This window comes from Danio rerio, chromosome 13 (genome assembly GCF_052040795.2).
Source record: "Danio rerio strain M-AB ecotype USA chromosome 13, GRCz13ab, whole genome shotgun sequence".
Classification (NCBI taxonomy): Eukaryota; Metazoa; Chordata; class Actinopteri; order Cypriniformes; family Danionidae; genus Danio; species Danio rerio.
This window is the reverse complement of record NC_141033.1, coordinates 24,598,331-24,615,052: the sequence shown is the minus strand read 5'-3', so window position 1 is coordinate 24,615,052 and position 16,722 is coordinate 24,598,331. Positions and strand designations below refer to the sequence as shown.

At 36.1% G+C, this 16,722-nt stretch overlaps 1 protein-coding gene across 50 annotated transcripts in view; it reads right to left on the bottom strand.

Moving 5' to 3' along the window:
• The window catches only part of camk2g2 (calcium/calmodulin-dependent protein kinase (CaM kinase) II gamma 2), a 118,037-nt gene that overhangs the window by 30,852 nt on the left and 70,463 nt on the right, over positions 1 to 16,722 (bottom strand). For 28 of the 50 annotated variants that reach the window (XM_087279284.1, XM_087279305.1, XM_087279319.1 and 25 more), the window contains exons 7-13: positions 11,093 to 11,195; positions 10,300 to 10,383; positions 10,063 to 10,157; positions 3,623 to 3,745; positions 3,282 to 3,365; positions 2,914 to 2,956; positions 2,593 to 2,655 (exon numbers count right to left, since the gene is read on the bottom strand). In XM_087279284.1, coding sequence (XP_087135410.1) covers positions 2,593 to 2,655; positions 2,914 to 2,956; positions 3,282 to 3,365; positions 3,623 to 3,745; positions 10,063 to 10,157; positions 10,300 to 10,383; positions 11,093 to 11,195 — 595 coding nt within the window. The remainder of the gene's footprint in view (positions 1 to 2,592; positions 2,656 to 2,913; positions 2,957 to 3,281; positions 3,366 to 3,622; positions 3,746 to 10,062; positions 10,158 to 10,299; positions 10,384 to 11,092; positions 11,196 to 16,722) is intronic. The other 22 variants (XM_087279295.1, XM_087279313.1, XM_087279325.1 and 19 more) reach the window with 1 other exon arrangement.

The following is a 16,722-nucleotide window of genomic DNA, read 5'->3' as shown; positions in this document are numbered from 1 at the left end:
TTTGGTATCACACTGCTCCAGAGTATTATTTTAACTAAAAAATGTCAAAAACGTTTTTTTTTTAACTAAAAAAGTCAAACGTATGTCTAAGCAAGTCTTTGCAAAATGTAGGCTGAAGCATGTATTTCCAGTGAACCAGTGTTGATGTTTTACACCAGTAGATCACCTTGCAATTTCTTCTTTGTTTGGTTAATTTACACAAGGAAATGTTAGCTAATCTAAGTTAATGGTCCTTCTTTATAGCTCATATACTTTATGCGGTAACACTTTATAATAACTACACACTATGAATCATTTATTAAGCATTGGTATCTAGAAAATTAATTATTTTTTAAGCATTAACTCTACATTAACAGATGTTAGTAAGCAGTTTCTATTCTTGACATACAACCACATTTATAAAGTGCTTAATAATTGTATTTTCATAATTTGTGACTGGTTAATTTTTCATGACTAAATTAAGTATTGCATTATTTACAAACTATTTGTAATTAAGAGTAGTTGTTTTTTTTAAAGATCCTTCAGAATGAGTTCAAAAATGATTATTAACTATTGAAATCAACGTTTATATATCTTATTATTCAGGCATATAGTAATGGTTACTATGCATGTTAATTAATGCTTTATTAACTCAACTTCATGCAGTTTTGTGACCTGATCTAAAGTGAGGCCTATTTATGCTTTATAAATCCCTTATAAATGACAATTAAAGGCGCAATATCAAATGATTAATAATCTTCGCAATCTTATCTAAAGGGTAAAAGAGCTGAATAACAAGAGTGTCAAAATACAACATAAAATTGGATAAAACAACAACAATATAATAATTTAACAATATAATAGGACGCAATGCTAAAACTGTACAGTAATTTTATTTTAAATGAAGTTAAAGATTTATTTTTCTTTTGAAGTACTGGTCACACTTTATTTTAATGGTCCGTTTGTTGAATTTAAGCATCTAAATGCCAACTAATTCTCACTGGTTTTAACTAGACTGTTAGGGTTGTGGTTAGTGTAAGTTGACATGTAATTGCCATCTCTTATAGACCATTTTCTTAGCTGCTGCATGGAGGGCGCCATAGTGACCAGCGTCTTCCGGTAAAATGTTTAGAACTTCCGTTTACAGCATTTACAACTGGTAATTTGCACTCTGAAAATGGGTTTTAATAGCGTTTTGAGTAGATTACGGAGTGTTTTTGTGACTAACAACTTTGAAAGGTGTGTTAAAGACGTTGAGAGAAAAGCGCGAGAGAAAAACATTCTCCTAGTTCACGTGTCTGCTGTCAGAAATACAGTGTGTGTGTGTGTGTGTGTGTGTGTGTGTGTGTGTGTGTGTGTGTGTGTGTGTGTGTGTGTGTTTCCCTTGCCTGTCAGCTGTTAGCTCAGCGCATAGCATAATGGGTCATTTTGCGCTCTAAGAAAAAGGTCTATAGTCATTTAAATGTCTGTTGAAGGATCAGTATCAACAGATATTAAGCAGGCAGTCTACTAATACTCAATGGACCACAGTTTAATTTGTGTATCTTCAAATGAATAGAAATGAATAATGTCATTGATGTTCCTTTTTTCTTGTTTAGAATTTAACTGAGCCTTTAATTGTCATTTATTAAGGATTTATAACGCATAAATAGTCCTCACTTTAGATAAGGTCACAAGACTGGATGAAGTTGAGTTAGTAATGCATCTATTAACATACACTTTAATTATTAGTATATGCCTGAATAATAAGAATTATAAATGTTAATATGAAAAGTTTATTAATTATTTTCTTACTCATTCTGAACGATCAAAATAAGCAACTAACCACTCTTAAATAACTGGTTTGTAAATAATGCAATACTTCATTTAGTATTGAAAAATAAATTAACCAAGTATGAAAGTACAATTAATAAACACATTATAAATTTCACTTTGTTTTTGCGGCAGGTTGTCTCCCTAATTATTAGGCATTAGCCAAAACAAACACTGCTGCTTTTGATGCCACATTCATAGTCTTGTCAAAATTCAGGTGATCTCAGACCAATTGTTTTAAAGCAGATCAGAAGAACAAATGTAACAGTTTCTTGAAGTGGCTCGGGTCAAAATACCTCCACCAGAGCATCCCTGGACCATCACCAAGAGCGCAAACCCATAATGCATTATGTTTCCACACTTGGAAGGCATAATACATTTTTTGTTATACTCTTCTTACCATCCCAACCTGCTGGCAATGGCACAAAACATCTTCTGACAAGTTCACAGCACTTAGTTCAAAGACGAAGGCAAAGAAAAAGTGTGCTTTTATCGACTTTGGTCAAAAGCAACAAAGCATAAAAAGGATACGAATGCATCTCAGGGTTAGGAGTGACTGAATTTATCTTATTTTACTTGCCAATCAGTTGAAGTTTAGTATTTTCTACAGCATTATATCAGAATTGAAATATTTAGAATTCAGTCAACGAACCCAAACCCTGGAGCGTGTTTTGTATTCTCTGAACGGTCTCTCAGAAGAGTTTCAGTGCCTGTGAGTTGGCATGGGTTATAGCAGGCCCCCCTTGGTCACATGCTCAGGCTGAAAGTGGGCAATAGCCCCCTAGTGCCCATCTCACATACCTTCCTGTGCCAGTGCAGCGGTGCTGGTGGTGGGGGTGGCTGGGCTGGTGTGCTGCCGACCCACTATTGAACAAAAGAGCATGTCGTTTTGGAGAGGCTGACTCAAAGCAGAAGCTCAGCCTCTCCAGGATCACAGACAAACTTACCCAATTTGTTTCCTAACAAATCAACCAAAAGCAAAGTCCAACTGCCTCTAGGCAGTCAGGAAAGTGGGACCAGATCATAAAATCCAAGTTTGGAAAGAAACTACATAAACAAAATACTGATTCCTCAATGTATGAGCACAAGTCTTAATGAGAATTTAGATGACAGGGCATTTACCTGAGAAGTTCCTGGACACCAGCATAGTGGTCAAAATGGCTCCCTGTAGGACAAACAAACACTAGTTTAGCAATCCTACCGAGACGTAGAATAACAATAAACAGAGTAAATGAATAAATACATCATTAATATGAGTAGAAAATGTAATAATGTAACTTAGAAACTATATATTATCAACATTTCAGACACTTATAGATTTTTAAATAAAATAAATTGGGTCTTTATTATGTTTTAAGATCAGGTCCCTTGCATGAGGATGATCATACTTGAGAGCCCGTGGCGTCTAAAAGACAGAAAAGCACTGAGCTACTGCTTACACTTATGTTAACAAATTGAGCCTTGTTGTGTTACTAATGAATGAATCAGACCTTCAGTTTTCTGCGGGCGTTGAACTTGCGCAGACACTCAACGGTTTCTTGACGATGCATCATGGAGGCGACGGTGGAGCGTTGCTAAGTGGGAGAGAGACATCACAGTCTTCAGGACAAATCTTTACTTAGAAATGCTATAACAGACTGTAAATAATACAAATTGGCTATAAAGCCTCATTTAATATTTTTCATCAGTCAAACAGGCTAGCAGATGCGTATTTCATTACAGATGTAAGCTCTACGACATTACGCCAGTTGCTTCAAGTAACTCAGGGTGACACGATATAAACCAGCTTTGAAAGATGCATTGAAAATCACTTGAGGTTCAGGCTACTTACGCAGACCCAAGGATGCTTGAGTGCCTGGTCAGCCGTGATCCTCTTTGCTGGGTTGATGGTCAGCATCTGGTTGATGAGGTTTTTGGCCTCTGGAGTAACAGTGTCCCACTCTGGAGAGGGAAACTAAAACATGAAAAGACAAGAGAGATGAATGATGACTGAGTTTTGTTCAGACCTGGGAATTAACAGGATGTTGAAATACAACAAAAGTTTTGATTAAAAAAAGAGTGAAAAGTACTCAAGATTATGCAGTATTTCTGTTAAATGCCAAAGATACATAAAGTTTCAAGTTATACAGAATAGTCCCATTTGACATGCCATATTGGTCAAATTGGTGAAAAAATTTATGTTTTTTTAGTGAAAATGCTGACCTTGGTCATTAGTCTTTGTGCAAGACTGTGCATTCATGAATATTGGTTTGCACCGCAGCTCACTTCAACTGAACCAGCAAAAGCACACAAGTGGTACACCATTTTGCTGACATGACATACAATGCCTTCAATACACCAAAAAGTATCCATTGGTTGTTAGTGACAAAATAGTAGTTGACATAAGCACAAGAGGTATATTTACCATTATTGGTGTATTTTACCATAAGTAAACAGATTTTGTGCCCAAATACACACATTTACACATTAATTTTCCTTACAGCTGCCTTTGCGAAAGGCACAATAAAACAAGCATGAATTGAAGTGAACTATATATGTCCAGCTCATTAAAAAGTCAGGCCAGACAGAATCTGTGGACATTTTTTGCCATTTCTGCAGAGAATTTTGTAAAAAAAAAAATCTGAAGAATCTGAATAAAGTCAGAATTATTAGCCCCCTTGAATTATTAGATTGCTCGTTTATTTTTCCCCAATTTCTGTTTTACGGAGAGCAGATTTTTTTCAACACATTTCTAAACTTAATAGTTTTAATAACTCATTTCTAATAATGAATTTTTTTTCTCTTTGTCAAGATGACAGTAAATAACATTTTACTAGATATTAGTCAAGACACTTCTATACAGCTTAAAGTGACATTTAAAGGCTTAACTAGGTTAATTAGGTTAACTAGGTAGGTTAGGCTAATTAGGCAAGTTATTGTATAACGATGGTTTGTTCAGTAGACTATCGAGAAAATATAGCTAAATGGGGCCAATAATTTTGTCACTGAAATGGTGTTTAAAAAATTTAAAACTGCTTTTATTCTAGCCAAAATAAAACAAATAAGACTTTTTCCTGAAGAAAATATTTTATCAGACATACTGTGAACATTTCCTTGCTCTGTTAAACATCATTTGGAAAATATTAAAAAAGAAAAGAAAAAATTTGAAAGGGGCTAATAATTCTGACTTCAACTGTATATGAAGTAAATAATAATACTTTTTTTTTTATTTCACGTTTACAATACAAAATTCAATTAGATCAACTCATTTAGTAAAAAAAGCGTGTCATATAATATATCTACTAAAAGACTTAAAAAATTACTTTACAAACTGTAAATCATATGAACATTTTAACATTACTATTATTATATCACAATAATATTAGTAAAATGAATTTAAAATCTGAATTAATATTAATTTACACACATTTACACAAGTAAATACATAGACTCCCTGATGGGCTAAAAATCTGTGGAAATCTGCAGATTTCTGTGCACGCCGATTCCGTGTAGGCCTACTAATAAGTAGATGTGCAACACTGAACATGAGACTGTGAGATATTCTTTGGACCATTAGACTATTGCATTAGAAAAGAATTTTACTGGTCTTTTACTGAAAGAGAGAGCTCAGATGTATACAAGGCAAACACACAGATCAATGGCTTCCATGGTCGGTAATGGATGTTAATCAGATTAGGATAAAGTAGCTAAAGCAATGAAGAGAGGTATTTTCCACCTGGATGGCTCAAAATGCTGAAACCAAAACTGCCCATCGTAATTACATTTTTTCGACACTGCAGCACTTCTTCAAATGGACTTTGCCGCTATGCAACAAACATTGCAAACATGCTTTACTTCCATGCACTTAGAAAGCCAAGAGGTACTAAAAGGCATTTTGAAAGCCCAAATGAAATCAAATTAGTGAGAATCTATATCCTGATCATGCTGTTTGCAAACAGCAGCACTGACAGACATCCACAGTAAAGTGGAGGATAAAATTAGAGAACATTTTATAGACTCTTGCATTTTCAGAACTAAAGGAATCTTCAATTTTCAAAATTTGCTAAGGAATTTAGCTACACACGCACGCACGCACGCACGCACGCACGCACGCACGCACGCACGCACGCACGCACGCACGCACGCACGCACGCACGCACGCACACACACACACACACACACACACACACACACACACACACACACAAACAAACAAACAAACAAACAAATTTTACTAATATTTTCAAACACTGTTCTGGCCACTTCATCATTACCCATCTTGCTGTGTGATGGGTCTTATTGTCCTGCATAAAAATTGCTGTTTGATAGGCAAACAACACAGGGATCAAGAATCACATGTTGCTGGAGATGCATTCCTTCTGTATTATAGCTTTACCCAAACTATGAAACTTCAGCTGCCATTTTTAACTGACTTTACACGCTGACTTTAACTTTTAACACTTAAGCGAACCCTTGGACTAGTTATCCGTGTCTACGTTGAGACATTGAGGCCAAAACAAATAAACTGACATATAATTCCAGCTGTAGAGCTAAACTGATTGGCCTCTCAGAGGCTCCTCATTAATAATAATAATAACTCCTTGTATTTATATAGTGCTTTTCTGGACAGTCAAAGTGGGGAATCTCCTCATCCACCACTAGTGTGCAGCATCCACCTGAATAACATGATAGCAGCCATATTGCGCCAGACCGCACACCACACACCAGCAGATTGGTGGAGAGGACACAGAATGATGAAGCCAATTATGATATGGGGATGATTAGGAGGCCATGATTAGGCACATTTGGCCAGGATACGGGGATAAACCCCTACTTTTTTTGAAGAACATACTGGGATTTTTACCAACCACAGAGTCAGAAGCTCGGTTTAATGTCTCATCCGAAAGATGACACTCACTGAGCAGTATAGAGTGCCCTTCACTATACTAGGGTGTTAGGACCCACACAGACCGCAGGTTGAGCGCTGCCTGCTGGTCTTATCAACACCACTTCCAGCAGCAACCAAGCTTTCCCATGTGGTCTCCCATCTACCTACTGACTGGGCGCAGCCCTGTTTAGCTTCAGTGGGTGACCATGTGAAAGTTGCAGAGAGCTAGCTGCTGACTAAATTATCATTATCCTGTCCTCTGGTCCACTTGTCTTCCTTTGACATCAAGCTTTTTGGGACTCTTGACTGAGTTAGTGATATATTGTAGACATTTCAGATATGGAGTGACCAACTTGTCTTACTTTATTCTCTGTATAATGAGTACCGTTAATGGGAAATATCCCACTCTAAACTGGTGATCTCCTGGGGTTCATTGAGATGATGGTGAAGATGAAGACTCCTTGGCTATATGTTTCTCTGCTGAGCTCTAGAGGAGGGGGCCGTCATCATTTATTATTGAGTACTTCAGCTCTCTATCCCAACCAATTAAATATTAACAAAGGCTTCAATCTGGGCTCGACACTCTGGGTCGATGTGGTGGCACTGAAATCTCTGTATAGGGACGACCGTGAAAGCATCTGTCAACATGTTGATAGGCAATGAAAGACAGGTCTAATAAAAGGGCTTTCACTTTCTACTCCTGACTGAGTTGAGCACCGTTTAAAGTGGGTTACAAGCACTTTAAAAAAAAAAAAAAAAAAAAAAAAAAACAGGCCTTTTGTTCAACATGCCTGTTTTGTAAATGCCTGCTTTAATTTGATCAGGTATGTGGACAGTAAAAAAAATGAAGTTGCAGGATTTGGCCTGGAGAAAGAAGTTTTTTTTTTTTTGAAAATTCATGCACCAATGTCTTCAGGTACTAGCTAAACATATGATTGAGAAATTATACATTATATGAATTTATTTAAAAAAAATTTAAGGTCATTAAAGAAACCCTGCAATAATTTACAGTAAAACTACCTGTTCATATTGCTGCAAATTCTGAAATTCAAGTATGGTAATCAGTTGTGGAAAGTAACACATTACAAACACTCAAATTACTGTGAGTAGTTTTTATCAGGAATTTTAATTTACTACGTTGTTTTAAAAATGTGTACTTGAGCACATTTTTACTGCTGCATTGATACTTTTACTCCAGTATTTTCCTTCAACCTGCTCTCACTACTTTTTTACTTGTCTATGGGGATTGGCTAAAGTAGATTAATCAGTCCTGTGATTCCTGTCCAATCAAATAGCACATAGAAAGTAAATTGCATTACACTGAACAACCGCAAGACTTTAGCACTTCATAAATGCAACAAACCATTTGGAAGCCTTAAAATGTGCAAGAAGATGTCTAAGGCTACGTTCACATTGCAGGCAAATGTAGCACAAATCTGATTTTTTTGCTCACATGTGACTCAGATCTGTTTTTGCCTTGAAAGTTTAAACAACCCAAACCGCATGGAATCTGATCCTTTTATTTCAGATTTTGGCGTTTTCATATGTAGTATTAAATCAGACACAGATCTGATGTTTTGCAATGCGACCGCAGTGTGAAAGGTTATTTAGGATTTCATGTGAATTTTACACAATCTTCGAGCGACATGCATCATCATTCTGTGCTGCAAACATCATCTACTCCTCAGCAACATAGTAGAATAGCACATAGGGCAAATACTTAACCAAAAACCTTTGTTTTTTAATACAAAACTGGCACTTGTCAACCAATCATTAACTTTTAAAAAAATATTGTTCAGTTAGATTTAACATAAATATATGTCCATAAAATGAATAAAACACATAGGCCTACACAAAATAGCTATATTTCACTTAAATAATTGAAACAATAACAGAACCAAATATGAAAGAATGATGACCATGAAAATAAACCAACTCCGCCTTCATAGTTCAGTCTGCGGCTGCTCATTAACCCTTGATGAGTTCACCACACCGGTGGAGAGAGACCTGCACCACGCTTGTCATAGATCACAAATGATCAGTGTTTTCAATTACAAGAGACTTATTTTAGGTTTCAAATTGCGATAAACACATTAGTAGTAGCAAAACAACTCTTTACTGTTCATGAAATACAGAACGGTTGTCTGTGAAAATGGCAATAATCATATTAAACCTTATCTGACAACATGCTTACTTCATACAGTATACACATTGTGTGCATAATCAGACATTTTGTGTTGTGCGTAGTTGTACATTTGCGCATGCGGGTCAGTTTAGGACCATGATCTGTTCACACTGGAAATCTAATACTGCCCACATTTATAACAACAATGTGAACAGCTATACAAAAAAATAAAATCAGATTTGAGTACTAAGCCTTGCAGTGTAAACGTAGCCTAAAATCTTTACACGCTTTGATCGAGAGGTTTTATAGACTGCATGTCACTGATGAGAAGATGGATGTTTACTGTATGAGGACTAAAGCCACCAAATGCCCTTAAACAATTACTGATGCACTAAAGAATGTTAAGTTCACACATCAGTGTACTGTACAAATTTCATGTAAACTCATGAGTCGTTCACATTGTAATACTTTATACTTGCACTACATTTTTGGGAAAGTAATGGTATTTTTCCTTGAGTATGATTCTTCAGTACTCTTTCCACCACTGATGGTGGTTAGCAGTTTGTTTTTATCATGCACTGTAAGTAGTAGACCAATCACATCAGACTGGCAATCTGACCTACCAGAGCAGATCAGACTCTTGGAAAAAAGTTTTGAGAGAATAGCGGTGCATATAAAAAAAACATACTTCCCTACTACATAGTATGTAAAAAAAAAAAAAAAAGTATGCGAGCCATGTAGCATGTCCAAATACATAGTTTTTGAAAAACTGTAGGCAAGAAGAACTAACTAAGAACTAAGATGACTAATTCAAGTAAAATTGTGAGGTGTGCATTCAATCAACACTTAAAGAGAATTCCACACAATAGAGAATTTATGAATGGGGCAAGCAATGCAACTAATAGGGGTAGGTTATGTGACAATGACAAAATAATGAATGTAGCAAATTAATACATATACTATATAGAACACTTCTTCAAATTGTCTTTAAGATCTATGAACAATCCATTTAATTTTTTAAGTGTTTTTTTTTTTTTTTTACCTTGGATTAGTCCAAACATGTTGTAGGTGACCTCTAAAACAAAATGTTTAACCTTTTAAATAGCACAATAATGATGATTTTAAAAACCAAGCATTGAAAAATCCTACCGGTCAACCTGCATATTGAAGAGGATGCGTTTGCTTCAATGGCAAAAGGCTTGATTAGATCTAAAGCAGTGTCATTTGATTATAAAGCAGTGAGGGCTCATTAAGGCAAAGAGTGAGTGTGATTACTCACATCATAGGCTCCAGCTTTGATCTGTTGATACAGTTTGTGCTGGTCCTCATCCCAGAAAGGAGGATAACCCACCAGCAGAATATACAGGATCACACCTGGCCAGGACACATACATTGTATACTCTTATTCCAAAAGAAGCTGAATTCTTTAATCTGTGTGTATATATATATGGACTAACACATTACACATGAACAAAGACACCATTCATGGAAACACTGTAATATTTTATAACCTTACCACAGGCCCAGATATCAACTGGCTTGCCATAAGGGTCCTTTCTCAAGACTTCTGGAGAGAGGTATCCAGGGGTGCCAGCAAAACCTGTAAGGCCATGCTGTTATTGCATACATGTAGTATTTAATATGAACAGAATCATTTTTTAAAACAATACCAACTATGGGGTGTAGAACCATAAATGGTAGCTTCATTGACAATAATTACAATTTAATAATAATAATAATACATATACATATATTTGTATAGCGAAGAATAAAAGCTCAGAGTGTATTTCAATGAGCAGCTAAGCATTACAAATATGGCAATAACTGTTAAGTTTGTATTAAATAAGCAACAGGTTTGTTTATTTATATTTTAAAAAATCATTCTTATCAAGGCTGCACAATGTGGAATAACATCCAATAAATTCCCATGCTATTAGAATAGCTCAATCCAATTTGCTCACTGGCTTTGTCGTCTGTGACTTTTGACCTCATAGTAGTTTTGACTCAAAAAGGACAATAAGCACTGAGAAAATGACTCCGTATTTCCCAAGAGCCCAGTGCAAAAACATAAGCTGGCTACTCTCCAGAGCTCTCTGCTCCCACAGATGCCATAGAGAACAAACACAGCTATACAGGAAAATCGTTTCAGAATGAGTTTATGAGCACCAATGTCATCAAACTGAGAGGATACATTTTCATTTATATGTGAAAACAATGAAATTGACTTGATCTGCTGATCAGTCTACTGTGGCTACAAACCAAATCCATTTAAGAGACGAGGCTTCCAGAAGAGTTGAGAGGAGTCTTACCAAACCAGGCCTGCTGATCTCCCTGCACCTCGATGGCAAGGCCAAAATCAGCCAGCTTCACTGCCGCCCCTTTCATCTTACTGGCCAACAGCAGGTTCTCTGGCTACAAGAGGACATATGACAAGAGAAATGGCTAAGACACAGGCAAAAAAAGAGGCACATGAAGAATATAAAATAGCAAAAAGATGTGTATCAAAACTCTGATTTCCAGTACTGTGAATTTGACATCATTATATAATTAATGCAGTAAATCATTTGTGTTCTGAGTGTTTTTTACTTGTAAAGGAGTGGTCAAATATAGGGGACAAAAATATAGAGCTGTATATAGCACATTCTTCACAAAAGTCACTCTCTCCAGCAAGCATTTTTTATGTTGTTAAAAGATGTCTAATAGATGTCTAATAGGCGTCTAAACATAGTCGTCTTGGCTAAATTGAGGCTAAAATTGGGCTGTTAGTGAAAATCTAATAGACGTCCAAGAATAGTACAGAAACGAATGACTCACAAATAAAGTCTGTCTACTCTGTCTATTTGACGGCTAGTCTAGTTTTGGGCTATTGTTAGATGTCTATTAGATTTTAACTGACAGCCCAAATTTAGCCTTGTTTTAGCCAAGCTGTCTACGTTTAGATGTCTATTAAACACAAAATTGTTTGCTGGGTCAAACCACCCAGATTTCTGTTCAATATAGTGAATTCAACTTTAACCTATTCCTAAATCTGAATCATGGATGAATCGTCTCCCTCACACAAAATATCTCACATTGCATTCACACATGTTAGGTTTGGTTGAATTAAAACGAACTCTGCTGTGATTTCTGTGTCTTTAACTTGAACAAACATTGAAAAATAATTGCTACATGGAGCAACTGTGTCTAAGCAAGCCAAAAAGAGGACAAAGACAGACGATAAAAAGAACAGAATGCTCAAGCATGTTTTTTCTTGTCACAACGGATGTTGCCCATTACAGTTCAGTAAATGTGTCAGAAATGTGTCTTGTTGGATTAGCTCTTCATTTGTGTGTGTGACGGATTAATACTTGGCACTGTTTTGTACCCTTTTACATTTTATAACATCTTCAAGAGTTCTAACGTATTAAAAACACCAGCAAGTCTGCACATTTAACCGGTCCATTTAGCAAAGTTCTGAAACATACATAATAATTGCCATTTTCCTCCTATATTTAGGTTTGGCCATTAACTGCCATCGTTACTGCCTGGCTGACCTTTTCTCTATAGACTCTCATTAAAAAAAAAAAAAAAAAAACTCAAAACTAGCTTGGAGTCCTGTCTGGAACACAGTTTAACAAAGAAAGTGGTCAAAAATGGAAGTTAAAGTGTTCAAGAGCAGAAATTAAATAATTAAATATTACACTGTAAACTTTAACCAATTCATACTAAAAACAATACTGCCAACAACTATGTGTACACCTGTTCATTGTATCGCTGCCAACACTGCCAATCTTACATTTTCCTGTTTTGAGTATGTTGTTGAATGTTTTATTATTTGCACTGTCTGCATTTTGCGCTGTTGTTGTATTTGCACTGTCTGTATTTTGCAGCACCAGCACCAGGACTAATTGATGATATTCTGTTTTGGTCTGAATCAACTGACCCAAGAGAACTGAACTATAAGTGTGAACACACCCTTAATCTCAAGGATTATTATTTAAACTACTGGATTTCAACGTGGGCAAGTGCTTACTGCTTCAAGTCTAAACAGCTTAATAGTGCAAAATTAAATAAAATAGCTTTTGAGATTAGCAATTGCGAATTGGATAGGGATGCACCGATCCCAATACTCGTATCGGATATTGGTTCAATACAGCATATTTTTGCTGGATCGGGTATCAGCCAGCTGGTACCGATCCAAATCCAATCTTGTACTTGCGCGATATTGTGTGTTCATAAGCCAACTAAGCCATGAAGGTAGCCTATTATAAGGCACTAGAAAGTTGTCATGTAGGCCTACTATATGCCAAATGTTCTGAAGCTTTTCTACAGCTTAATGTGAAGCAAAGATAAATATTCATGTGGTTAAAGTCATGTTCACTTCAGCGCTTTCCACCGCTGCGCCTGTCAATCATTCTTCATTCATTCACAATTCAAGCTGCGTGCCACGTTCATGACAACACGAAAAACTTTCCCCAAGACTATTTGTTCCTGTTAGTTTTTATATAATTAGTGAAGAAAAGGATGTAGTTTTGCATAAAATGGGTTAATTTTGACAGAGTTCATTGCCATGTCTAAATCATGTTGCGCTGTGTCTGTTAGACCAGCAGATCGTAATCTAGACACTGGAGTAGAGAGGGTTAATACCTGTTCTTCACACACAAAGTAGGCCTGAATCTTTAAATTAGAAAAGACTCAATAATACATTAGACAGATCCTCAATGCATTGACTTCTTCCCTTTGTGCTGCTCAGTTTTGAAAGTGTCCGCAGATACCGGAGAGCTGCGCGCTGTGTTTCAGTGAGGCATTAAGTGCATCATTCACGCACTGGTTGCATAGACGCAATGTTCGCCGCTCCGTAAGTTTATTCTCACAATAAGTTTCTGTTCTCTCATCCTTCCGACTGAGTTATTCTTCCGAGGGGAATACTTTAAGTGCTGCGAATAGTTTGTAAAGCCTGGCTCATTGTGGTCAAAGTAGTTGATTTTTATTAATAAAAGTGAAACTGATGTCCGCAATATGGATTGTCATTAACAAATTTATTTAGCCTAATATAGGCTACTCTGAAACTGTGAACATTTCACTGTCATTTTATTTATATTAATAATTTACAATTAATAATTAATTAAGGTCAATAAATAATTAGGGTCAATAGTGGTAGCCTATTACAGATTTTAAAGAAAAATCTTAATATCAAAAAAGGAAACATAAGCTGGACCACAACAGATCTGTCATATTGAATGCTCAAATAATGTAGCCTAGTTTGGTTTGGTTAGATTTGGTTTGGAGTTATTTGGAGTCAATAGAAACTGTGATGCTTAGACAAAAAAAAAAAAAAAAACTCACAGTATCGGGATCCGTTCTAAAAAAAAAAAATGGTATCGGTGCATCCCTAGTATTAGACAACAGAAAAAGTTTATACAAATGTAAAAATATAAGAAATGAAATGTCCACACACGGGAGATCAGCACACTCCACTACATATCCAGTTCCATAAGGCTTCTCATTTATTCTGTGCATGATTATTCTAAGGTAACGATCAAGCATTCCTAGGCTGAATCTAATCAGCTGTGATCTGCATAAATGGACGTAAATGTATCTATCAAGTTCCATGAGGACAGACTTTCATCATAACAATGAGGGAATGCAGGAGCTCCGGTCTACAGTGTGAATCAACATATACATAGAAATACTGGGAGAGAAGAAGAGAGAGCCTACATGTGGTGTCTATATCTTAGTAGCGTGTGTGTGTGTGTGTGTGTGTGTGTGTGTAAAGCAGACGGATAGCAGTGACAGCACGCCATTGCTCTAAGCTGCATAATTCATGAGGAGACAGAGAGGAGGGCTTGTTATCTCATGCTAGAAGAGCAGGGGTGAGCTGCTCTGTGAATGCGGCAGACACATCCCTGACCCCGACACTGCACAGTCATCCTCCAACAACATTAACAGGCAGATAGACACAACAAACTTTCTGTGACATCAGGACATGGTGACGGCGATGATGATGGTGGCATATTTTTATCAATATTTATTAGGTCATGCTGACAAGGCAAGATCAGTTTTCTGAATTAGCCAATGGCGCAAACTAATGATTTTTCATAAGGCAAGTCAGAACAGGATAAGTAGCTCATACATATTGATACTCAGAGATATAGAGATTCCCTCATGTTTTACGCAGCTTTTTATGGTTTAAAATGTATTCTTTTGTAAAATAAAAAAAAAATATGTTTTTTTTTTTATGAGAGAATTTCACTCAATTCAAGATCACAAATTAGTTTGATCTTTTAAGCTTTGTTTTTAATTTTCCCATTTTAATGATTTAGATTTTTTTTTTCATTTTTGGCATTTTTATGAGTAATTCCCACGTTTTTATTTATTTATACAAGTGTGGACAGCTTTTTATATATATATATATATATATATATATATATATATATATATATATATATATATATATATATAAACAATTCAACCACAAAATAACATTCCCTAAATAATCCAGGGGGGTGTGTTTATTAATGATCCATAAATACCTATATTTTTTTCAATAGTCTACAGAACAAACCATCATTATACAATAATACAATTTATGTATTGAACATTTCCCTATTTTTCTAAGAAAACATTTTTCTAAAGGTGCTGTTATAAAAAAAACAAATCTAATTAGTTTGCAAATGAAGTTATGTGTAATAAAATTAAATGAAAGGAAAAAAGTATTAAACACATGAAGAAAGGGAGGTGTAAAAAGGCAGTGAAAGCCCAGACAGCAGCTGAAATCAGTAGTTATTCAGCAACCCTCTGCCCTTCTTCATTGTAAATAAATATAATATGTTATTTAATATTAGCTGCTTCAGTCCAACATCCACATTATCAGGATGAAGAAGATGAATTTAGGGTAGACTTTTGAGCAAGAAAATTATCCACAACACAGCCAAGGAAAATCTCAAATTGTTTCAGAGAAAGAAAATAAAGCTTTGGTATGGCCCAGTCAATCACCTGACTCAAATCTAATAGAAAATACTATTGAAAGATCAGTTTGGATAGACAAACCCAAAACCACAGGACCATCAAGATTTTTACACTCTGTTAAAGTCTGAAAAAAATGACACATGAGCAATTCATGTGACTTCATTCTCCATATGAGAGTCGTCTTTAAGCTGCCAATAATTATCTTTGAACTTTGTCTGTTTTCCTAGTGCCCATGTCCTAAAGGTCCCTCTCTCTTCTCTCCAAAAAGCATGCTGTCTTTCTCCATCTAGCTCCTGCTGAGTTGTTCTAACATCCTTGTTCCAGAATTTTCCTTTTAATTTCCTTTCTATATCCTTGTTCGGTTCTTCCAGCTCTGTCCCAGTAATGGATTCAAAGAGGCAGAAAGAGTCCCCATCACACACACCCCCATCTCTGCAGCCTCTGTGACATCACAGATGTTTCCATAGCAACCGGCCTGCCTCCAGTACTCTTCTGTCTGCATCTACTTTTAAAGAGGTAAACCAGTATGGAGAGTGAGTGCTGGTCCTTTTGGAGGATTTAGAAGAGTGGGGTTAAACCCATTTTTGTCCACCATATGCCACACATCTATGTATCGCATCAGTCATCATCGTGTCGTTATTGTTTAAAAAAACTAACAAAAAAAGATTCTAATCCCTACAGCATTTCCACACAACTTCACCTCCTACACAGACTCTACTACATCAACTCGTAGGAAGAAGTGCAAAAGAAAAAACACTGCAACCTCTAAGAAGCAACAGGGAAGAACTGTGCAGTTTCAATCCATTTAGGGATTCAGATTAGTGGATGATATTTAAAATGAAATCAAAATAAAGATTTTCAGATGTTAGTAGCAGTTTGTTAGTCTTAAAGGGCACTTTAAGACTGAAGGGCACTTTTACCTGCTGTAACGCAGGGCTTTTCCTGCGTTACAGCAGATAAACAGCAGTCAGTGATAGAGACAGATCCGATT